Below are 24,943 nucleotides of genomic sequence, written 5' to 3' on the forward strand. Positions count from 1 at the left end.
ATTTATACTCAAAATGTTTATAAAGTATGTACATTTTGCCCCACAAATATAATAACAATAGCATCTTATAACACATGACTTTGAATTAAAACCAATTCATATATGCTTAGTATTTCTTTAATATTCCTGGGGAGTAGTAAAAGGTACCTAAAAAACACTTAAACTTTGAAGTTTCCTTTACTGTTTACCATCAGACTCTTCTCTGAAGCTCAGTCTAGCCTCTGAGATTTTTTTGTTGTCCTGGCCATTTGCTTCAATAGCGTCATTATCCATTACTGCCTACCCTCTTCCTTAATCTTGTCCAGGTATATCTTTGTAACCTCCATTATGTTAACATCGGTTTTTTTCATCATAAGTTTTCTGCTACTTATACATTTTACCCCAAATGTATTTTAATAGAAGGAAAAGTTGGAAAACACAGCTGGGAAACAGGAAGCCATGTATTGCTGGCCAAGTTTTTTCTATATGTGATTAGAGCTAACAGCAAGACATAAATGTCTTCTCTATAAGACAATTGGATAGAAACATTTTTTTGATCCTCAACTGAAGGAACTGGAGCAGAAAAGATGAAGTGGTTCCTTTTCATGCCAAATCAAGATGATCTATAGCTGAGTCAATAATAGAATTGCTGGTATATAACATATGTGCCCAAGGCAACATCTGACCCATAAGAGAAGTTTCAGCTTGGTCTCTAACTCTTACAATAAAGCTAGACATAAGGTTTGTTGAAATTATACAAGTGACCTGTTTAGACTAGGAAGTGATCTTATAAATCAGTCATTCTAATCTATGTCTGTGGTACATAAATTTAATAAATTCATTCTAGATACTCAATCATTGAACATTAACTAAGTGGAGCTTAAATCAAAGAAAAAAAGCAGCTATTAATATTTGATTCTTAATGTAGGATTCTTTCAATTTTCAAATATTTTGGTATATAAGATATATAATTAATATTATCAAGTAAACAGAGATTGTTTCCTCTGTAACCTTGCAGCTTTAGTAAAGTGAAAGTGAAAGTCATTCAGTCATGTCCAACTCTTTCCAACCCAAAGGACTATATAGTCCGTATTCTTCAGGCCAGAATCCTGGAGAGGGTAGACTTTCCTTTCTTCAGGGGATCTTCCCAACCCAGAGATTGAACCCAGGTCTCCCACATTGAAGGTGGATTTTTTACCAGCTGAGCCACAAAGAAAGCCCAAGAATACTGAAGTGGGTGGGTAGCCTATTCCTTCTCCAGCAGATCTTAAAAATTCAGGAATCAAGCTGGGGTCTCCTGTATTGCATGCAGATTCTTTACCAACTGAGCTATGAGGGAAGGAGCTTTAGTAAGAAATATGCTTTTAAGAAAACACAGGAAAAACTGACAGTATATATTTTAAATGGATTTCTTTATTCCTATAATTTCAATGCCTTGACTTTGGATATAGTTGATATATGTTTATAGTCTTACATTGAAATCAGCACTTTAATTCTGTAAATTGCATAATCAAAGGTTTTATTTTTCTAGATGGTAACTACTTCTAATTGTCAAGATGCACAATTGCAATTATAAAAGCATTGAAAAACAAACCGGTTTCTGGAAAGGGGAACATATGTTCTGCAATTTTAACTATAATTTCAAGAGACAATGTAATATCTAATTCTTAAGCAAAGAGCTCTTGAGAACTCACTATACACATATTCTATTTAGTTTCATGAAACAGGGATTTTCCAAAGATTACTAATAAATAATTAACATGGAGAGATGCCTCTTAAGATCTACTCAATGGAAATGATACTTACAGTTCAGTTCAGTTGCTCAGTCATGTCCAACTCTTTGCAACTCCATGGACTGCAGCACGCCAGGCTTCCCTGTCCGTCATCAACTCCTGGAGCTTGTTCAAATGCATGTCCTTCAAGATGGTGATGCCATCCAACCATCTTATCCCCTGTTATCCCCTTCTCCTCCTGCCTTCAATCTTTCCCAGAATCAGGGTCTTTTCCAGTGAGTCAGTCCTTCGCATCAGGTGGCCAAAGTATTAGAGCTTCAGCTTCAGCATCAGTCCTTCCAATGAATGTTCAAGACTGATTTCCTTTAGGATGGACTGGTTGGATCTCCATGCAGCTAAGGGACTCTCAAGACTATTCTCCAACACCACAGTTCAAAAGCAACAATTATTTGGTGATCAGCTTTCTTTATAGTCCAACTCTCATATCCAGATATGACTACTGGAAAAACCATAGCTTTAACTAGACAGACATTTATCGACAAAGTAATATCTCTGCTTTTTAATATACTCTCTGTGTTGGTCATAGCTTTTCTTCCAAGGAGCAAATGTCTTTTACTTTCATGGCTGCAGTCACCATATGCAGTGATTTTGGAGCCCAAGAAAATAAAATCTGTCACTATTCAAAATAGCTTGTTCATTACAACAATTAGAATCAGAGTTAACAATTCTAGGATCCCAGGAAACATACCTAGAATACCAATGAATAAGAAACATGCAGGCCATAATAGTGAGTGTTCTGGATTTGCAGCTCCAAAACCAGCATTTTTATTAGTGAGAATTGGAGAATTTAGAATGATGTATTCGTATTCTTTAAGAATTTTCCACAGTTTGTTGTGATCCACACCATCAAGGCTTTGCCAGAGTCAATAAAGCAGAAATGGATGATTGCCTCAAACAACTCTCTCTTTTGTGATGATACAACATATGTTGGCATTTTGATCTCTGGTCCCCCTGCCTTTTATAAATCCAGCTTAAACATCTGGAGGTTCACTGTTCACATACTGTTGAAGCCTGGCTTGGAGAATTTTGAGCAATATTTTGCTAGCATGTGAGATGAGTGCAATTGTGCCATGGTTTGAGCATTCTTTGGGATTGTCTTTCTTTGGGGTTGGAATGAAAAGTGACCTTTTCCAGTCCTGTGGCCACTCTTCAGTTTTCCAAGTTTGCTGACATATTGAGTGCAGCATTTTTACAGCATCATCTTTTAGGATTTGAAATAGCTCAACTGGAATTCCATCACCTCCACTAGCTTTGCTCATAGTGATGCTTCCTAAGGCCCACTTGACTTCGCATTCCAGAATATCTGACTCTAGGTAAGTGATCACACCATCATGATTATCTGGGTCATGAAGACCTTTTTTTGTATAGTTCTTCTGAGAAATCTGTATGCAGGTCAAGAAGAAACAGTTAGAACTGGACATGGAACAACAGACTGGTTCCAAATCAGGAAAGGAGTATGTCAGGGCTGTATATTGTCACCCTGCTTATTTAACAGAGTACATCATGAAAAATATGCAGAGTACATCATGAAAAATGCTGGACTGGATGAAGCACAAGCTGAAATCAAGATTGCCAGGAAAAAAAAAAAAATAATAATCTCAGATATGCAGATAACACCACACTTATGGCAGAAAATAAAGAAGAACTAAAGAGCCTCTTGATGAAAGTGAAAGAGGAGAGTGAAAAATCTGGCTTAAACTCGACATTCAGAAAACTAAGATTATGGCATCTGGTCCCATCACTTCATGGCAAATAGATGAGGAAACAATAGGATCAGTGGCAGATTTTATTTTGGGGGGCTCCAAAATCACTGCAGATGGTGACTGCAGCCATGACACTAAAAGATGTTTCCTCCTTGAAAGAAAAGTTCTGACCAAACCTAGATGGCATAGTAAGAAGCAGAGATATTACTTTGCCAACAAAGTTCCATCTAGTCAAAGCTTTGGTTTTTCCAGTAGTCATGTATGGATTTGAGAGTTGGACCATAAAGAAAGCTGAGTCTGGAAGAATTGATACTTTTGAACTGTGGTGTTGAAGACTCTTGAGAGTCTTTTGGACAGCAAAGAAATTCAACCTGTCCATCTTAAAGGAAATCAGTCCTAAATATTCATTGGAAGGACTGATGTTCCAATACTTTGGCCATCTGATGCAAAGAAATAACTCATTGGAAAAGATCCTGATGATGGGAGAGATTGAAGGCAGGAGGAGAAGGGGAGGACAGAGGATGAGATGGTTGGATAGTATCACTGACTTGATGGACATGAGTTTGAGTAAACTCTGGAAGTTGATGATGGTCAGGGAAGTCTGGTGTGGTGCAGTCCATGGGGTCTCAAGGAGTTGGACACAACTGAGTGACTGAACTGAATTGATCCATATTCTAGTGTTGTATTGGCTGGAATGTGATTGCCTGACTCCTACTGGGAGTAACAGTAGATAGCCATTTTAGATATAAGATTGATCTAGATTTAGGATTGTAGACATCATCATTATTCACCAGTATCTGTGTGCCTCACCTTTTAGGAATCACAGGAAGCTATGCTTCCCAGACCTCTTGAATTTAGGTAGAGATTAAGTCATTCTAAAGAGCTTCAGAAAAGAATGATACGCATAACTCTTGGGCTGAGCTATACTTTTCTTTCTATTTCCATGCTAATGTGTGTTGAAAGTCACATCGTTACATCATGGTGTTATGTAGTACAAAAGAACTGGATCCATGAATCTCCAAAGAGTCAGCAGGCTTTGGCAGATCAACAACTAGTCTTTTGTTGTGTTGAATCACTGAGGTTTCTGGATTTTATGGAACCTCTAGTTTAAAATCAATTCTTCAGCACTCAGCCTTCTTTACAGTCCAACTCTCATATCTGTACATGAAATACTGGAAATACCATAGATTTGACTCTACAGATTTTTGCCAGCAAGGTGGCGTCTCTGATTTTTGATGCACTGTCAAGGCTTGTTGTACCTTTTCTTCCAATACACAAGTATCTTTTTGTTTCATGGCTGCAATTAACATCTGTAGTGTTTTTGGAGTCCATGAAAATAAGGCCTGTCACTCTTTCCCCATCCATTTCCCATGAAGTGATAAGACCAGATGCCATGATCTTAGTTTTTTGAATCTTGAGTTTTAAGTCAGCTTTTTCTCTCTCCTCTTTCACCTTCATCAAGAGGCCTTTTAATTCCTCTTTGCTTTCTTCCATAATGGTGGTTCCATCTACATATCTTAGGTTGTTGATAGTTCTCCTGGCAATCTTGATTTCAGTTTGTGTTTTATCCAGCCTGGCATTTTGCATGATGTACCCTGCATTTAAATTAAATAAGCAGGGTGGCAATATGCAGACTTGATGTACTCCTTTCCTAATTTTGAACCAGTCTGCTGTTCCATGTCCAGTTCTAACTCTGTTGCTTCTTGACCTGCATGCAGATTTCTCGGAAGGCAGGTCAGGTGGTTTGGTTTTCCTATCTCTTTCAGAATTTTCCAGTTTGTTGTAATCTACAGTCAGAGGCATTAGCATAGTCAATAAAGCAGAAGTTGATGTTTTTCTGGAGTTCTCTTGCTTTTTCAATGATCCAAAGGATGTTGAACTCTAGGTTGAAGGATTTTGATTATTATCTTGCTAACATGAAATGAATGCAATTGTGCCATAGTTTGAACAACCATCAGCATTGTCATTCTTTGGGATTGAATAGAAAACTGACCTTTTCCAGTCCTGTGGCCACTGCTGAGTTTCCCAAATTTGCTAGCTTATTGAATGCAGCACTTTCACAGCATCATCATTTAGGGTTTGAAATAACTCAGCTGAAATTCCCTCACCTCTACTACCTTTGTTTGTAGTGATGCTTCCTAAGGCCCACTTGACTTCACACTGCAGGATGTCTGGCTGTAGGTGAGTGATCATATTATCATGGTTATCCGAGTCTTTAATATCTTGTTGTATATTTCTTCTGTGTATTCTTGCCACCTCTTCTTAATATCTTCTGCTTCTGTTAGATCCATACAGTTTCTGTCCTGTATTGTATCCACCTTTGCACCCTTGGTATTTCAAATTTTCTTGAAGTGATCTCTAGTCATAGATTTGATTTTTTTTTAAAAAAAGTCTAAATGTGCTATCTTTCTTCATAGTTCTGCTCACTAGAGGACTTTTTAATTTCTTAAATTGAGTCTCTAAATTCTTTGAAAGCCTTCACTTTATATGTTTACTGCATCCTCACCATGTATGTGTATGTATATATTTGAAAATATATGCACTTCACATTTCCTGATCTTAAAATGAGACTATTAATATTCTCATATTAGAGATTGGTTTAACATTAAACAAATTATTGCATGACTGTTGGATGTTTCTTCTGGCAAACAACTAGACACAATTTAGCTGGCATGATATGCTCAGGACTCTTAGCATCAATATCTGTGCAACAAAGTGGGGGGAGGTAAAAATGAGCCAAAGAGTAGTTCAACTGCAAGGTAGTGGCAGAGCAACAGTTTCAGTCAACTACTTGAGGGAATTTTAAATTGAGAATGGCCTTGCAAACTTTTCTGCAGTTGAGCTAAAATGTTTAGGTCTTTATACCCCAGAAGAACCTATCACTGGATATGACCTATTTGGAAAGGGAAAATGGCAGACATGACCATGTGATTTTCACTGTTCACCACAATAGGAACACATCTGAGCACATTGTAAATGCTTGCCAATTTTTTATAAGAGCCAAATTTATATTCCCCTTGTTAATCTATCAACTACATTTGGGAATATACATTAAAATTAGACAAAACTTCTATAAACAGAAATTAGTTGCATTGTTTAAAATTGTAATATATTAGTGGCTCCAAAATATTATAATTCTCACTATGAATGAGAGTTCTATAGTGGAGAAGGTAGAATTTATATCTGGCTTCTTTTCTTTTTGCAATTCCACATTCTCCTGATCTCAATAATTGCTTGTATGGCCTCTTGTGTTGGGGTCAGGATAAAGTTATTTTGAAAGAAAAGAGAGAAATAAAGGGGTAGAGGAGGACAGCTTACTTCAGTACTGGCTTCAGGCAATATAAGACTGGTCTTGTCACCCATGAAACTTTTGGTGCTCATGGTTGATTCACATCTATGAGATCAACCACTGGCAGTGCTCACGAATGATATATCTCCTGCAGATGGCAATTCCTATTGTCAATACTCTTTTACCCCATTCCCAGCAGCTTATCCCATTGAGACTTCTGGGCAGTAATCTTGCAGTTTCAGGCAAGCCATTGTGACTTGCTGCCTTTAAAATTTACTCAATCCAATGAATTTCAAAAATTTGCTTTGCCACTGGGAAAACTCAAGCATCCTTGTGCTGAAAAACATGAAATGACAGATCCCAATTCACTCCTGTCTCTCTTACTCTTCTACGTCAGCTCCAGGCAGCAACTCTTCTTCGGAACTTGTCAGTTGTAAGGTCTCAGGGTTTATGTCTCTGGAGTCAGTGGTGGATGTGACAGTGGGGTCATGCATTCTTGTAGTCAATTGGTCACAGTGATCACTTAGTCAAGTGTCAATGGTCAAGAGACACCTTCGTCACTGTATTTATGGTTGTGGGACGCAAACTCCATGCTTCATATAAGGCTATACTATCAGGAGGATGTTGACAACTATATTGAAGAAAATATCTTGCTTATTGATTTCTCGATTCCTTTATATTGAGTTTGAAAATGACTTAATGGTGGTAAAATCACTTTGGAGAGTCTTCATGAATAGATTGATTGCTTATATTAAAACTGGAGGGGGCAGAGATACATGGCATCACTTTTTTCAACTAACTGTTCTCAGTTGAAACACCAGAAGACAAAGAATCCTATTTAACATTCTGTCATAGTTTTTGTTTTGTTTCACAGGATATGATTGAAGGATTGATAGTTTACAATATTTGGTCTATCATTGCATTATGAAAAACATAATATTTCTGAGACTCAGACATTCTTAAATCTAGTGCAAAACAAGTAAACATAATTACTGAAGTGAAGTGAAAGTCACTCAGTCGTATCCGACTCTTTGCGACCCCACGGACTGTACAGTCAATGGAATTCTCCAGGCCAGAATACTGAGTGGGTAGCCTTTCCCTTCTCCAAGGGATCTCCCCAACCCAGGAATCAAATCCAGGTCTCCCACATTGCAGGTGGATTCTTCACTAGCTGAGCCACTAGGGAAGTCCAAGAATACTGGAGTAGGTAGCCTATCCTTTCTCTAGTGGATCTTCCTGACCCAAGAATTGAACTGGGGTCTCCTGAATTGCAGGTGGATTCTTTACCAACTGCACTGTCAGGGAAGCCCAATGTATATAGACTTTGATCTGATAATTCTATTTTATGAATTTACCTCTTAGAAATACTAAAACAAATTTCAAAAAAGAATTTTTGGGGGCAAAATGTTAGAGACAAATTAGTTGTTTCTCAGAATGGAGATTTATTTGGAGATTTATCTATCCAATCTACTCTAAATGAAATATTATTCTGTACATGTGCTTAGTTAACTCAGTCGTGTCTGACTCTTTTCTATAATAAGATAATAAATTAGATATCTATGATACTGAAAAGTGATTGTTAGGTGAGGAAAGATTCAAAATTACAAGGTATAATGGGTTATTTAATTTATTTTTGAGTATCAATATATATGCACGTGCATATGTACATGCATATATTAGACATATATTTGAATGCAGATGAAAATGTTTTGAGAAAATCCATAAACAATTATTAGGGTAGATAAATCTAAGCAGATAACTCTTATCTGTAATTAAAAAAGAAAATATTTTTATGCTATATAAAACAGAAATATTTAGCATAATTTAAATAATATATATGACTATAGTGAATTATTAATACTTGTTCCATAATTTATGAAGTTATGAATATCAAATCATTCAGTAAATATGAATTTAAATCTATAGAAACTTATAAATACTGACTAAATGAATTTATAAGGTTCTAAAAGATATTAACAAAAATATTAAGGATTGGGGTTTATAGTTTTAATAACTTCTAAATTTTGTTTTTTAGACATAATTTAATAAAATTTGTGATAAAATATAAACTATAAAATTTAAGCATATTAAAATATAAGTAAGCAAATATTATCTTTTGAATGAAACAATTATGTAATTATGGAAACAGGTAATTAAAGAAAATTGTCTATCATTTCTGGCATTCAAATTATAAAGAAATGAATTTTGACCTCCTTATTCTGACACTCAAAAGAAATAATAAAAAATTCTTTGTGGAAAAGTGGTCAGAAAGACAAGGACAAATGCTTACAATGCAAAGAATCTTGATAGACATTTTCTAAAGAAGACACGCAGATAACCAATAGGTACATGAAAAGGGTTCAACATTTCTAGCCATCAAGGACAAGCAAATCAAAACCACAATGAGATATCACCTCACACGTGTTAGAATAACAATTCTCAAAAAACAAAACAAAACGAAAAACCAAGAACTAACAATTGCTAGCAAGAATATGAAGAATGTTCTGTACATTTTTCATGGGAATGTAAACTATTACAGCTGCTATGGAAAACTGTAGAAGTTTTTCTCAAAAAATTAAAAACAGATCTACCATATTATTTAACAATCCCACTTCTGATTGTATATGGAGTGGAAATGAAAACAGGATCTTGAAGAGATATCTGCACTCCCATGTTCATTGCAGCATTATTCACATACCTAAAATATGGATGAAGTGTCCATCAATGGAAACATGGATAAAGAAACTGTGGTTTACAGATAACAATAAAATACTAGTCAGCAATGCGAAACAAGGATATCCTACCAGGTGACTATATGAATGGGCCTTGAGGGCATTAGGATAAGTGAAATAAGTCAGAGAAAGACAAATATTGTATGATATCACTTATGTCTGGAATTAAAAGAAAAAAGAAAAGTCAGAAACAAAGACTCGAACAGTGATCACCAGGAGCTGAGAAGAGGAGGAAAGGGAGTATGTTGGTCAAAGAGACAATCGTCCAGTCGGAAGACAAGTTATGGGGATCTAATGTACAACAGGACTTCCCAGGAGGCGCTAGGGGTAAAGAACCTGCCTGCCAATGCAAGAAACTCAAGAGACACAGGTTCGATCACTAGTTTGGGAGGATCCCCTGAAGTAGGAAGCGGCAAGCCGTTGCAGTATTCTTGCCTGGAACATTCCATGGATTGAGGAGCCTGGCAGGCTACAGTTCATGAGGCCTCAAACAGCTGGACATAGTTCAGCACTCACAATACACCACAGGGCGATTACACTGAACAAAAGTAGTATATATTCGAAATTTGGTAAGAGATCAGATATTTAATGTTATCACCAATGGGGTCTACATGTACACACTGCTATGCTTAAAATGGATAACCAATGAAGACTTACTGTATAGTACAGGGAGGTCTGTTCAGTATTACGTGGCAGCCTGGATGGGAGGTGAGCTTGGGGGAGGATGGATACATGTGTATGTAAAGCTGAGCCCTTTCACTGTTCACTGAAACCATCATAACACTGTCAATCAGCTATATTTCAATATAAAATAAAAATATTTTTAAAGAGAGATTCCTGCCAATGAGGGGTGATTAGAATGCCAGTCTCCTCTACCGTACTTAGCTCCAGTTCACCTAGGTAAGATCATCCCTCTCAATTATGCAAATGTGTGAATACAAAAATACATTATTCCAGGATTATGATATTACTAAGGGATTAAATCTTCTGTTCTTATATATATCTAGTATGTAAGGCTTGTCCTTGCAGAAGATATCACCAATTTTAAAAGGCTATCTTACAATGTTCAAAGCTGACTCCTTACAAATTTCCATTCCCGAGTATCACACTATTTTCACTTTATGGTGCATATATATAAGATATACAGCAATATATTACCACTTCTTCCCTTGAATTTACAATGTTATCTTTTTATTTGAAACAAGCATCCAGTCATTTTCCTCCCTCTTGTCACAAGTGCATATTGTTGCTATGGTTCTTTAGATAATTGTCTTTCCTTTTTATTGCCCTGTTTTTGGCTGACTTCCACATCACAGCCACTATATGAATGACTGCTTAGTAAAAGATAGTCTTGAAGCTGCTGACCAGGGAAATCTACTTTTGCACAGGAGTTAGAGATTCAGCAATACCTCTAGGATCTCTCTGGAGAAAGTGAGAAGTGGCAAACTGTGCCTGGTTATGTGGTACATATTTAAACTATAGGTGGCGGAGCCCACCCGCCAATGCGGGAGACATAAGAGATGCCAATGCAGGATCCCTGGGTTGGGAAGATCCCCTGGAGAAGGACATGGTTACCCACTCCAGTATTCTTACCTGGAGAACACCATGAACAGACGAGCCCGGCGGGCTACAGTCTATAGGGTCATAAAGAGTGGGACAGAACGGAAGCGATTTAGCACGCAGAAATGCACGTTATATTTGTCATTAAGTCAGGAGTTAGAAATGGATCCCTCTCTTTCTTTGTATGATAACCAAAAGATTTATTTCCCCGTAAGAAAGAAAAGAAAGTGAAGTCTCCTACTTTCTGCAACCCCGTGGACTGGAGCCTACTAGGCTCCTCTGTCCACGGAATTTTCCAGACAAGAGCACTGAAGTGGGTTGCCATTTCCTTCTCCATTGTTTCCTCTTAGGGCTCTAGGATTGTAAGAGATTGGTTTCTAGTCAATCTGGCGTTAAAATAAGTTAAAATGTTCTTTGTAATTTTGCCTGTCCTCTGAATAAGATTACTATTTACTATTAGAAAAAAGGGCATTAGTTGTTCAGTCATGTCTGACTTTTTTGACCCCACTGATTTGTAGCCTGCCAGGCTCCTCTTTCCATGGGGTTTTCCAGACAAGAATACTGGAGAGGGTAGCCATTCCTTTCTCCAGGGGATCTTCCCCACGCAGGAACTAAACCCCAATCTCTTGCATTGCAGGCAGATTCTTTACTGTCTGAGCCATAAGCAAGGACTAAATGTAAACTTGTTACTAAATGTAAACAAGGACTAATTTGAAAATTTTTGCTTACAAATTCAGGTCACAGTAGAAAACAAACATTTTAAATAATATTTGAAAATTGAAGATAGCTTATTATGTAAAAATAAAATTATAAATGGATCAAAATAAAAATTCTGTATGCAAGATCTGTTTTTCTATACTTTGTGTGTGTATGTGTGTGTGTGTGTGCGCGCGCGCGCACTCAGTCATGTCTGATGCTATGTGACCCCAGGACTGTTGCCCACCAGGCCCCTCTGCCCACGGAATTCTCCAGACAAGAAAACTGGAGTGACTTGCCACTTCTTCCTCCAGCAGATCTTCCTGACCCAGGAATCGAACTCAGGTCTCCTGTGTCTCCTGCATTAGCAGGCAGATTCTTGACCTCTGTGCCACCTGGGAAGCCTCCTTCTACACTCAGGGAGTAGTAATAAAAAGAAGTGAAGAAGTAAGAATTGTAGGTTTTTTTCATTAAATATGAAGAAAATGAAAAGCTAATCATCTGCCTTGTCTGGGAATTTTGAAAATGTATCTCTTGAGCATTAATATTTTAGAAAGTTTTGGTGATAGGTGAAACATATTCTCTGAGGAAAACAATGTCACTACAGTAACATTTACATCTTTAATTGGAATAATCAATGTGAATCCATATCTTTTAAAAAACATTTCATCCAACTCTGTCCATATTATATGGGACTGAAGAACATCGGTGTCCTTGCTTTCTGCTCACTTTCTATTCATAAGCAGAATTTTTATTACATCTTACTACTGTCTTCTAGAAGAACACCATGAATGTAACTGATCTTTCATGGCCCTAGGACGTAAGGAAAATGTCGTGTTGGATCTGGTAACACTGCTCTTGTTAAAACATGGGTGCTGTAAAAGATTGATGTAGTATAAAGAGATAGCTTGTAACTCTCTTTATGCAATATTTGAAAATGTCAGTTTTAATAATGTTATAAGCTGTAATAACTGATTGCAAATGTTGAGTCTGCAAAAGACTGTGATTCCCTGGTGATGTTCAAATGAGAAAAGTCAATGTAAATTGCATTGTTGTTGATCAGTTCCTCATTCATATCCAACAATTTGCGACCCTACGAAGCATGTCAGGTTTCCCTGTCCTCCACTATACCCTGGAGTGTGCCCAAACTCATGTCCATTGAGCCAGTGATGCCATCCAACTCTCTCATCCTCTGCCATCCCCTTCTCCACCTTCCTTCAATCTTTCCCAGCATCAGGGTCTTTTCCAATAGTCACTTCGTAGCATCAGGTGGCCAAATTATTGGAGTTTCAGCTTCAGCATCAGGCCTTTCAAAGGATATTCAGGATTGGTTTCCCTTAGGACTGATTAGTTTGATCTCCTTGTTCGAGACTCTCAAGAGTCTTCTCCAGCACCACAGTTCAAAAGCATAATTCTTTATGGTCCAACTCTCACATCCACACAAGACTACTGGAAAAACCATAGCTTTGACTATAGAGACTTTTGCCAGCAAAGTTAAGTCTCTGCTTTTTACCATGCTATCTAGGTTGCGCATAGCTTTTCTTCCAAGGAGTAAGTGTCTTTTAATTTCATGGCTGTAGTCACCATCTGCAGTGATTTAGGAGCCCAAGAAAATAAACTCTCTCAGTTTCCATTGCTTCCCCATCTATGTGCCATGAAGGGAATGGATGCCCTGATCTTCCTTTTTTGAATGTTTAGTATTCAGCCAACTTTTTTACTCTCTGTTTTCACTTTCATCAAGAGTCTCTTTAGTTCCTCTTCACTTTATGCCATAAGGGTGGTATCATCTGCATATCTTAGGCTGTTCATAGGTCTCCTGGCAATCTTGATTCCAACTTGTGCTTCATCCAACTGAAAGGTTGTTGCTGAACGATAAGACGCGGGATTCTTGGCCTCCGGAGGAGACGAATTCAATCCGGGGCCAGAGACGAGGCTGGATCGCTCAGAGCTTTTGTGTAATAAAGTTTTATTAAAGTATAAAGGAGATAGAGAAAGCTTCTGACATAGGCATCAGAAGGGGGCAAAAGAGAACCCCCCTCCTAGTCTTTAGCTGTATGTTATATAGTCACAGTCTGTTAATGAAAAGAAAGGAATGTCATAAAATCTAGAATGGCACCAGATAATTCATCCCAGGCCATAAAACTATTGACTTGCATCTTGTACCAACAAATAGTTTCGTTTACATAGATTAGGGGAACAATACCTGAATAAGTAAGTTAGGCCCTTTGGCGGAACCAACTTGAAGATGGAGTCTGGGGTTCATTAACATAGCTTAAGACAACATTTCCATACGAAAAAGAAATGTATTGGTTAACTCAAGGTTTGGGAGTAGTTAGCTTTAGGTGAGACCAGGTGTCATGGCCACACAGAATGTTAGGAGAAACCTCCTTTTAATTTTGTATAGAGAAGGAAAACCAGATCGCTGGTTTGTTCTTTCCTGCCGGTTAAGAGAGAGAAAAATGTCTGGCACTTACAGCCTCTTTCCTCCATTTGGAGACCCCTGGCCTTCCTGCCTGTTACCCTCTCATTCCCCCCTTTTCTTTTAGGAGAATTATGTTGCCTAGGGAAAAGGGGCGTCGTTCTCATTCCATAACTGCTTCCGAGCTGACAAGGGGCGTTGTCCCTAAATTGGTGAGGCAACATATTCTCCTAATCCTCATAGTGAGGATGCCTGATCCAGGGGCCCCAAATAGTAATCGGAAGAAGCTGCAGTGATAGCAGGAGTTTGAGCAACCATTTGTAACTTAAAAGCTTTCATGCGACTAGAAACAAATCCAGTTACACAGTTACAGATGCAGGGAGCAAAGAGCAAAAACAAAACAATCAGAATTATTGCAATTAAGATAGTTTTCCACCATGGGGAACTAGTTAATGTCTCCCAAAGTGAAGCGATTGAGGCTTCAGGAGTGTCCATGGCCCCAATCATCTTATTCATGTGTTTAGTAAAATGAGTAACATTAGTGCTCATATCAGGTATATATGTACAGCACTGAGTATGAATGATGGCACAAGTTCCTCCTTGCGCAGCTGTCAGAATATCTAAAGCCAATCTGTTTTGTAAAACCACCTTTCTAATTTGTGCTTGTTCAGCATTAAGAGCTGAAATAGCTTTTTGAGAATCTTGTAATGCCTGTTGAGTAAAATTAGTCAAAGCATCTACTCGTAGCATAACATCTGTAGTCCCCAAAGAGGGGACAAACACTGCAGCCAAATAATCATACCAGTGAAATACAGACCTTGCCCACCGAGTTTTAAGGTGGGGCAAATTAGCAGGCTTTTCTGGAAGCTCTGAAAATATAAAGCCATGAGTAAAGGCTAGACCCAGGGTGCATCTCCCTATCCAGCCAGGGGGAAGCCAAGCCCATAGGTAAGAGCCACATATCCAATAAGTCCCATTTGGAGCAAGCCATCGTGACTGAGATACCCAGTCCCAATTAGTGCCTGGCCAGACAAAGGAAGGTCCTGAACTGGGGTTGGAAAACACGGGAATGATTACGTTACATATTTCTTGAGGCAAAAATCCCAATTGTTTCCAATTAGTGTAATTAAGTTGCTGGCTAACTTTGGAGGATGGCTCTGTTTGTTCCCAGCATATAGGGGCAGTAGATATTAGACGTCCTTTTTCAGGAGTTAGCCATATAACCTCATCCCATATTTGATAAACGTCAGGTAAAAAACCATCAGATCTAGACCTATTTGTCTTATGTGCAGCAAAATAGTCATTAAACTGAGACAGTGTATAATCAAAATTAAAAGTCAGATTATGTCCATAGTTAAGGTATAAAGTATTACACCAGTCCATTCTAGGGTTGTTAGATGTCATCAGATGAAGAGGCATCACATGCGATTGTTGTCGAAGGTATTCGCAGACTTGGAGAAAGTCTTTTCCTTGAAGTGGAGATGTCCACCACGGGAAGCCTTCCACTGATGAAGAGGGGAGTGCTCCGCAGACCCAGCAGTTAGACCGATTGTGGAATGCAGCATAGGAGTGAGCCCAGGACAGGAAGGCATTGTCTTGAGGATCAAAGGGCAGACTCAGGATTTCTGGAGTCAGCAGAAGTAGGCTCACATAGACTATCAGGCCCATCTGAAACATACAAAGTCAGAGCATAGAAAGTAAAAACATAAAATGACATCACTTAGTTCTGGTCAGGGTGCCACCTCTTGACTCGAGTGTGATGTACCCAAGAATCAATTCCTGGCACTTTGACAGCTGTGGGAGAAGAAAGAATAACCTGGTAAGGGCCTTCCCAGAGGGGCTCGAGGGATGAGCCCCCAGATCCCAATGTTTTTATGAGGACCTCGGTTCCTGGCTCAAATAGAGGCTTGCTGGATTCAGAGGCTGGGTCAGGAGTCGTCTCCCGGAGTTCTGTTAATGCCTGTTGAAAAGCTGAGAGCTGAGTTACATAATTAGTTAACTCCAAGGCTTCAGGATCTATAACAATGTCTGTGCGTAAGAAAGGCCTTCCATAAATACATTCAAAGGGGGACAGTCCCTCCTTTTTTGGGGCAGTTCGAGCCCTCATTAAAGCTATGGGTAGGACTTTAATCCAGTTGTCCTGCGTTTCTTGAGTTAATTTGCGCAGATGTCTTTTGATAATGTCATTAGCTTTTTCAACCTTTCCTGAGGATTGGGGTCTCCAGGAACAGTGTAAGTGATACTCTATTCCTAGAGCTTTAGATACCCCCTGAGTTACAGCAGCTTTAAAGGCGGAGCCATTGTCACTCTGAAGGCTCCGTGGCAGCCCAAACCTGGGGATAATTTCATGGATTAAAATCTTTATAACTTCCTTAGCTTGTTCACTACGACAGGGGAACGCCTCAATCCATCCAGTAAAAGTATCCACCCAAACTTGTAAGCAAGAATATCCATTAGCTTTTGGCATATGAGTAAAATCAATTTCCCAGTCTTCTCCAGGATACTTTCCCTTTCGTTGTAATCCAGATTTTGCTAGCTTTTCCGTCTTTGGGTTATTTTTTTGACAAACCTCACACCGTTTGATAATGTTTTTTAAAGTTTTCATTATATTTTTACCTTCAAACAAACGAGAAGTCATCTGGTAAGTGCTTTCTACACCCAAATGAAAACTCTGATGTAAACCCTTAAGAATTTTCCACTGAGCATTTTCAGGAATTATTAATCGTCCATCCTCGGACTGTAACCATCCTTTATCAGTAATCTTTGCTCCTCTTTTCTCATATCTTTCTAATTCTTCCTCAGTATATTGTGGTTTTTCTTGTTCTACAGGACCTGTCCATATCAAAGGCGTCTGTAGGGAGGGGGTTTCATAAAGTGCCGCTTTTTTGGCTTGAGAGTCTGCTAACAGGTTACCGGCGGCCATTTTACTCCCATCCCTGCTGTGCCCTTTGCAATGCATAACCGCTACTTCTTTAGGACAATAGATAGCAGTTAAAAGTCTCTCAATCTCTCTGAAATGCTTAATAGGTTCTCCTGTTGCTGTTTTAAACTGTCTTTCTTTCCATACTGCAGCATGAGTATGCAAAGTCAAATAAGCATACTTAGAATCAGTGTAAATATTCACCCGTTGCCCTTTGCTTAACTCTAGAGCTCGGGTCAGAGCCACAAGCTCCGCTAACTGGGCGCTGGTTCCCTGGGGGAGAGATTTTGCTTCTAAAACCTGTTCAGCAGTCACCACAGCATAACCTGCTTTATGCTTTCCATCCCGAACAAAAGAACTGCCATCTGTAAATATTTCCATGTCAGGATTGTCTAATGGGGTATCCATTAGATCTTCCCGAGCTGCATAGTTTAAAGTTAGAAATTGGGAACAATCGTGATCAGGTGTTTCATCTTCCTTCTCAGGAAGGAAAGTAGCAGGATTTAAATTTCCACAAACTTTAAGCTTAGTTACTGGTCCTTCTAACAACAGTGACTGATATTTAAGAAGCCTACTGTCTGTCATCCAAATGTTAACCTTAGAGTTTAAGATTCCACTCACATTATGAGAAGTCAGTACAGTAAGGTTTCGTCCAGTAATTATTTTTAAAGCTTCAGGTGCTAATAAAGCAGCTGCCCCAATTACTCTTAGGCAGTGGGGCCACCCACGTGCAGTTACATCTAATTCTTTGCTTAGATAAGCAATAGGTTGCTGGTGAGGCCCCCGGGGTTGTGTCAAAACTCCCAAGGCCATACCTTTCCTTTCAGTGACAAACAAGTTAAATTCTGACCCTGTGGGCAAACTCAAAGCTGGAGCTTGCAGGAGAGCAGTCTGAAGAACCTTAAAAGCCTTTTGAGTATCTGGAGACCAAACCAGTTTGTCGGTTTGGGCCTGCTGAGTTTCAGCTATAAGTTTATATAAAGGCCGGGCAAGTTCTCCATAACCCGGAATCCAAATGCGACAGTAGCCTGTGATTCCCAAAAATCCTCTCAATTGCCTTAAAGTCATAGGTAGGGGATGATTTAGTATAGGTTTAATTCTCTCGGGGCCTATGGCCCTAGTCCCTTCTGATATGATTAGGCCCAGATATCTAACAGATTGTTGACAAAGCTGAGCCTTTTCTCTTGATGCCTTGTAACCGCAACTTGCCAAAAAGTTTAAGAAATCTTCTGAGGCTCGTGAACAAGCTTCCTCTGTCTCAGCACAGAGCAAAATATCATCTACATATTGTAACACTACCGCCTCAGAGCTATTAAAGTTTTGTAGATCCCGTGACAAACTTTGTCCAAATAAGTGGGGACTGTCACGAAATCCCTGGGGCAAAACTGTCCAGGTTAACTGAGAAGCTGGCTGAGTAGGGTCTTCAAAGGCAAATAGAAATTGACTTTCCTCTGCCAAAGGCACTGAATAGAAGGCATCTTTTAAATCAATTACTGAAAAATATTTGGCTCGTTCAGGAATTTCAGACAATAGCGTATAAGGATTAGGCACCACGGGGTGTAAAGGAACCACAGCCTCATTTATTATTCGTAAATCTTGAACTAATCTCCACTTATCATTTGATTTCTTTATACCCAAAATAGGAGTGTTGCATGGACTGTTACAGGGAACTAATAGTCCCTGCTCCTTTAAATTCTCAATGATGGGTTTTAACCCTTCCTTAACCTCAGGTTTTAGTGGATACTGCTTCTTATGTGGGGATAAGTGGGGGTCTTTGAGCTTGACAACTACAGGAATAGCATTTTGTGCTCGACCCACAGATTTTCTATCAGCCCATACTCTAGGATTTACATTTTGTTCAACTAAAGGGAGAGAAAGGGAGGGCTCCATATTCATGAAAACAGAGGCATGGACCTTGCTCAGTATATCTCTCCCCAAAAGGGGTGAGGGTGATTCTGGCACGATAAGAAACTCGTGTGAAAATAGCACAGAATCCCAGTTGCACGATAGAGAATAACTGAAGTAATACCTTTTGGCTCGTCCAGACAGTCCCATTACGGAAGCGGATCGGGAAGAAAGTGGGCCAGGGGCTTCAGTAAGCACGGAGTAAGTTGCCCCAGTATCTAAAAGGAAATTGACGGATTGGCCTCCCACCGTTATCAATACCCGGGGTTCCTCAGGTGTAATTAGGACGGGAGCTTGTGTGGGGACCCCCGGGCACCCTCAGTCCTGATTGTCTTGAGAGTCAGACCCCTGAGACCTACGCCTCTGGGGGCAGTCTCTCCTCCAGTGTGGTCCCTTGCAGACCGGACATGGAGCCGGGGGCGGCTTAGATGCCTGAGGGCAATCCCGCTTGAGATGCCCCTCCTTTCCACAGCCATAGCAAGCCCATCCCTTTTCACCTGGGTCCCTCTGGGCATTTTTCTCAGGCTGTTTAAGAACGGTTTTCATAGCCATTGCGAGGGCTTCCGCCTTTTCCTTCGTCTTTCTCTGCCTTTCTTTCTTTTCCTCATATTCCCTACCATAATAGACTGTCTGAGCCAGTTGTAACAGATTATCTAAAGACTGATTTGGTCCATACGCCCGTTTTGATAACTTACGGCGAATATCTGGAGCCGACTGAGTGAGAAATCTATCCTTTAAGATCACTTTCCCCTCTTCACTTTCGGGATCAATCTCAGTGAATCTGCGAAGGGCTTCTCTCAGTCTGTCTAGGAATTTACCAGGAGCTTCCTTCTCTTCTTGTTCTATGTCTGCCAGTTTGCCATAGTTTAAAGGCTTAGAACGCGCCTGCCTGAGTCCTTCAAGAATACATCTGACAAAATGACTCTGATCCCATCTTCCTTTAGCAGTGTTATAGTCCCAGTCTGGTTCTGTAGCTGGGACCGCCTGACTCCCAGTGGGGAGGGCAGTTATCTCGTCCTCCCTCTTTCCCACTGATTCATTACCAAGCCATTCATCTCCATAAGCAACCGCTTTACCCAAAACTCGAGCTTTTGAGTCAGGAGTCAACGTTTGTCCCAAGATATACATCACATCCTTCCAAGTAAGGTCATAATGCAGAGTAACACCTTTAAAAGCTCTAATATATTTTTCTGGGTCCTCTAAATAGTCTCCCAGATCCTCTTTAATTCTTTGTATCTCTTGATAAGAAAAAGGCTTATTAACTCTCATAGACTGATAATTTCTCCCGGTGGGTACTTCATGAAGAGGCAACAGCATGAGTGGCTGTCCCTCAGTCTCTCTGGCTGTTCTGTGCATATCCCAGGGATATATTGGAGAAACCTGCTTTTCTTTATCTCTTTGCCTCCTGTCCTCCATCTCATCTCTTACTTTGATAGTCTGAGTTTCTACTGAAACCAGAGTAGTCTGAAGTCGTACTGAGACAGGAGTTGTTTGGACCTCTACGTGAGCAGTTCGAATCTCAATTTGGGTTCCCATTGAGACCGAAGCACTTTGAGTCTCAGTTTGTGTTTCCACTGAGACCGAAGCAGGTTGAGTCTCAGTTTGTGTTTCCACTGAGACCAAAGCAGTTTGAACCTCAGCTTGGAGCCCGGGATACGGAGGCAAAGTAGGAGGACAGGGGGGAGCGGAAGGTTTCACGCCCAAATCTACACCCTTAGGACATAAGTCTGGCATATTTCGCAGAGAGAAAAAGGGCAACCCATACGCTACTTCTACCCATTTCCCTTGCTTTTTACAGAACCGGTCTAATTGTAAAACAGTATTATACTTAAGAGACCCTCCAACTGGCCACCGTTCGCCGTTCTCCAGTGGGTACCGCGGCCATGCAGTATCACATAGGAAGACCAGGTGTGTCTTCTTTAAGCCCTGGGGATCAAATCTATCCCAGTTTTTCAGGATACAGTTCAAAGGAGTGAGGCTGGAATTGTTAGCTCCCATCTGTAAGAGAGAAAAAAAGCGACCAGCGCCATTTTTCTACCGGAGGCGTCCCTCCCTGCTCTAGATGGGGGTGTAGACAGACATTACACCAAAAGCTTTTCCTTCCTGGTCGGACTTAGTCTGTCCCTTACCGACGCAGGCGTCACACTCGTCCCTCCCGGTTCTACCACCGAGACGGGGTGGGGATGCACCAGGGGTAGACCTGATGGCATCCCTGACTGACGTCCAGCTCTTCACCTCGCTTGCCTCTGATGCCACCCAGGGTGCAATCAGAGTAACCTTCCGGAATGCCTCCCAAGCCAAGACCTCTGGGGGACACATTCATCACCTGAGTGCCTGTGCACGACCCGGAGTATATTCCTGACCACAATAAGACTGATACAAACATGAAACTGAGATGTTCCTTCCAAGAGTCACCACACCGGTATAAGAGCCTCCTCTGCTCCACTAAGAGCCAGTGTTACCAAAAGAAAAAAACCATTGCAGTTCCAATCCAAGTAACCTTTAACATCAGAGATGCTCTGGGAGTTAGAGCTCCATCTAGCTTCCAAACTTTCCATGCCTAGCGAGGCTAGGCGCTTCCTGACTACCAATCCAAGTTTGAGACCTAGACCACAGTAGAGTAGCAACATAGGTTACAAGTCCCTTGAAAGCCCAAGATCCGATAGATAAGGTTAGTACTTCTAATTCCCAAGGAGTTATGAAATGGTCAAAGAGACCGAAAAGTTTGACCGAGAAAAAAGAGTTCGGTCCACATGCTTTGCCCGTTTCTGGTCGGTTCCCAAAGGGGACATTGGTTGCCTCTTGGCATTGGCAGGTCGGTATAAACCCCCGACAAGTTTCTGCCATAAGCCTTATGAGGTCGCCGAGGAACCGCAGAGCAGGGCCTTTCATTCATTCACACAAGCACACCGTAGAGTTAGTAAAGTACAGCGGAAAACGTGTTCGCTAGGAGAACAAAGAACTAGAGCTCCAAGCATCCTTACCTTGTCCTGAAGGATCCCGGACGAGCCCCCAAGATGAAAGGTTGTTGCTGAACGATAAGACGCGGGATTCTTGGCCTCCGGAGGAGACGAATTCAATCCGGGGCCAGAGACGAGGCTGGATCGCTCAGAGCTTTTGTGTAATAAAGTTTTATTAAAGTATAAAGGAGATAGAGAAAGCTTCTGACATAGGCATCAGAAGGGGGCAAAAGAGAACCCCCCTCCTAGTCTTTAGCTGTATGTTATATAGTCACAGTCTGTTAATGAAAAGAAAGGAATGTCATAAAATCTAGAATGGCACCAGATAATTCATCCCAGGCCATAAAACTATTGACTTGCATCTTGTACCAACAAATAGTTTCGTTTACATAGATTAGGGGAACAATACCTGAATAAGTAAGTTAGGCCCTTTGGCGGAACCAACTTGAAGATGGAGTCTGGGGTTCATTAACATAGCTTAAGACAACATTTCCATACGAAAAAGAAATGTATTGGTTAACTCAAGGTTTGGGAGTAGTTAGCTTTAGGTGAGACCAGGTGTCATGGCCACACAGAATGTTAGGAGAAACCTCCTTTTAATTTTGTATAGAGAAGGAAAACCAGATCGCTGGTTTGTTCTTTCCTGCCGGTTAAGAGAGAGAAAAATGTCTGGCACTTACAGCCTCTTTCCTCCATTTGGAGACCCCTGGCCTTCCTGCCTGTTACCCTCTCACAACCTAGCTTTTTGCGTGATGTATTCTGCATACAAGTTAAATAAGCAGGGTGAAAATATACTGCCTTGACATACTTCTTTCTCAATTTTGAACCAGTCCATTGTTCCATGTCCAGTTCTAACCATTGGTTCTTGACCTACATACAGGTTTCTCAGGAGGCAGGTAAAATGCTCTGGCATTCCCATCTCTTTGAGAATTTTCCACTGATTGTTGTGATCCACACACAGTCATAAAATGCATAAATATATATATATATATAATGTTACTGAAGAAACATTACTAGAACAAGATGTATTTATATTTTTTAAAAAATTGTGCTGATAGTAGATAAGTATTTAAATATTTGTTTTCTCTTTTTAACATAATATTCCTTGCAAAACAGGAACATAAATATAATACATGTAATTGGGCCAGCTTTATGGACCTTGGTCTTTGTTTTGCTCAATGTACTGATGTCAATCTAAAATTCTTAATAATTTCATCTTTGAAATTTTGTTTTGCCAGCAAAATCTAAGAAGACCATTTTACATGCAAGTGAGCAGAGTAAACACACACAGTACACATATCCAGGTTCTGTGATGTCCTATTTATATGCCTGATGAACACAGGATTCTGGGAAATCTACAGTGCATGGTAGTTTAGTGAGAGTCAAAGCAAATACGAGTTAGACGTGTTATGGTAGCATACCTGTGCTCACTTTGAGTCTTGTTGAACTCCATTATACTGGGGGGCATGGGGATGCTGTGCTCATTTCATCAATGACTATGACTGATAATCCAGGTCACCTGTAGTCTTAAGAGACTGCACTTTCTAGGTTCAATCTTTCATACTGATCAACCACTAAGCCTAAATGAAAGTGAAAGTGTTAGTTGCTCAGTCATGCTGACCCCTTGGGACCCCACGGACTGTAGCCTGCCAGGCTCCTTTGTCCATGGAATTCTCCAGGCAAGTATACTGGAGTGGGTAGCCATTCCCTTCTCCAGGGGATCTTCCCAACCCAGAGATGGAAACTGGGTCTCCCACGTTGCAGGCAGATTCCTTACTGTCTGAACCACCAGAGAAGCCCATTGCTGAATATCATTATGTAAAAGTAAAGGAAAAAATAAAGCAACCATAGTTTCTTTCTTTTCAAGTCCGCTCATACCCGTTGGTAAGCAATAGTAGAGTGTTTTGGAAGTGTGCATAATATCAAAAGTTGAAATAAGCCATCGTTGAGTTAGATCTGTGCAATGTTTCCATTTTTTCCCTAAGAATGAAATGAATATACAAATACGAGTCACAAAACAGAAATGTGTAATTTTAGTGATTCCATGCTTGCTTTTATATATATATATATAAAATTGAAACTGCACAATGCAAGTATAAATGATCATAGTCATACTAATTTAAAATTTTAGTTTTCCTTCAACTAAAACAGCTGTGTTAAAGAAAAAAGCACCATAATACTTATATTAAAAGAGAGGCAGAAGAAAGGGAACAGCTATATAATTTAGGTCCTTGAAAGGGGCTCTTTTCCTGCTTTTTTGAATGAGAGGTCCAAAGTTATCATTTTGCACTAGGTGCCACAAATTACAGAGCTGGCACTGAGTGCTGTAAATATAGATTAAAATATGTTGTGATTAAGTGTTGTTCATTCAAGCAATACAGAATTTAGTGTTAAATAATTATTTGTGGTAATTCATAATATAAAAAGGCTTTCACAACATGCAGAAAAATTATGTGAAATTTAAAACTCTCAATTATTGGTATATTAGAAAAAGAAGGGAACTTTTTCAACATAAAAAAGGAAAATTTAAAAAAAACTAAAAACTAAGATTATATTTAACACTAAAGACTGAATGATATCTCTTGAGCTTAGGAACAAAACAAAGATATCTATTCTTATTGATTTTATGCAACATTGTAGTGAAGATCTTAGCTGTTGCATGAGAAAAACGATTACAGGTTATAAAGATTAGAAAGGAAGGTTGAAAAATAAACTTTATTCATAGTTTTTTTTAATAAAAGATATATCAATCTTATATAGCATTACTAAACTGACTTCTTATTTCTAATAGAATTTTTATAAAATATTTAGAACTTTCTACATTGCTGACCACTGATTTGGCATGAAATATTGTCTTCCAGGTTTCTACAAACCTTTAAGTCTATTTCTCATGCTTCCTAAATTTTATTTCATTGTTCAACAATTTACTCATGTGGTATTATTACATGGTTTTAATATCTGAGCTTTTAAGATAATTTTGTATGTGG

At 39.6% G+C, this 24,943-nt stretch overlaps 1 protein-coding gene across 1 annotated transcript; it reads right to left on the minus strand.

Annotated features, from left to right (window-relative positions):
* Nucleotides 1-18,995: 18,995 nt before the first annotated feature.
* On the minus strand, nucleotides 18,996-22,554 carry LOC136146590 (uncharacterized). The gene is made up of 3 exons (XM_065905542.1): nucleotides 21,981-22,554; nucleotides 20,773-20,994; nucleotides 18,996-20,193 (listed from the first exon to the last, which is right to left on the minus strand). Exons 2-3 carry the CDS (start codon nucleotides 20,992-20,994, stop codon nucleotides 19,315-19,317), a joined length of 1,101 nt encoding a protein of 366 aa, XP_065761614.1. The 5' UTR covers nucleotides 21,981-22,554; the 3' UTR covers nucleotides 18,996-19,314.
* Nucleotides 22,555-24,943: the final 2,389 nt, after the last annotated feature.

The sequence above is a fragment of the Muntiacus reevesi genome, chromosome 14 (genome assembly GCF_963930625.1).
Source record: "Muntiacus reevesi chromosome 14, mMunRee1.1, whole genome shotgun sequence".
NCBI lineage: Eukaryota > Metazoa > Chordata > Mammalia > Artiodactyla > Cervidae > Muntiacus > Muntiacus reevesi.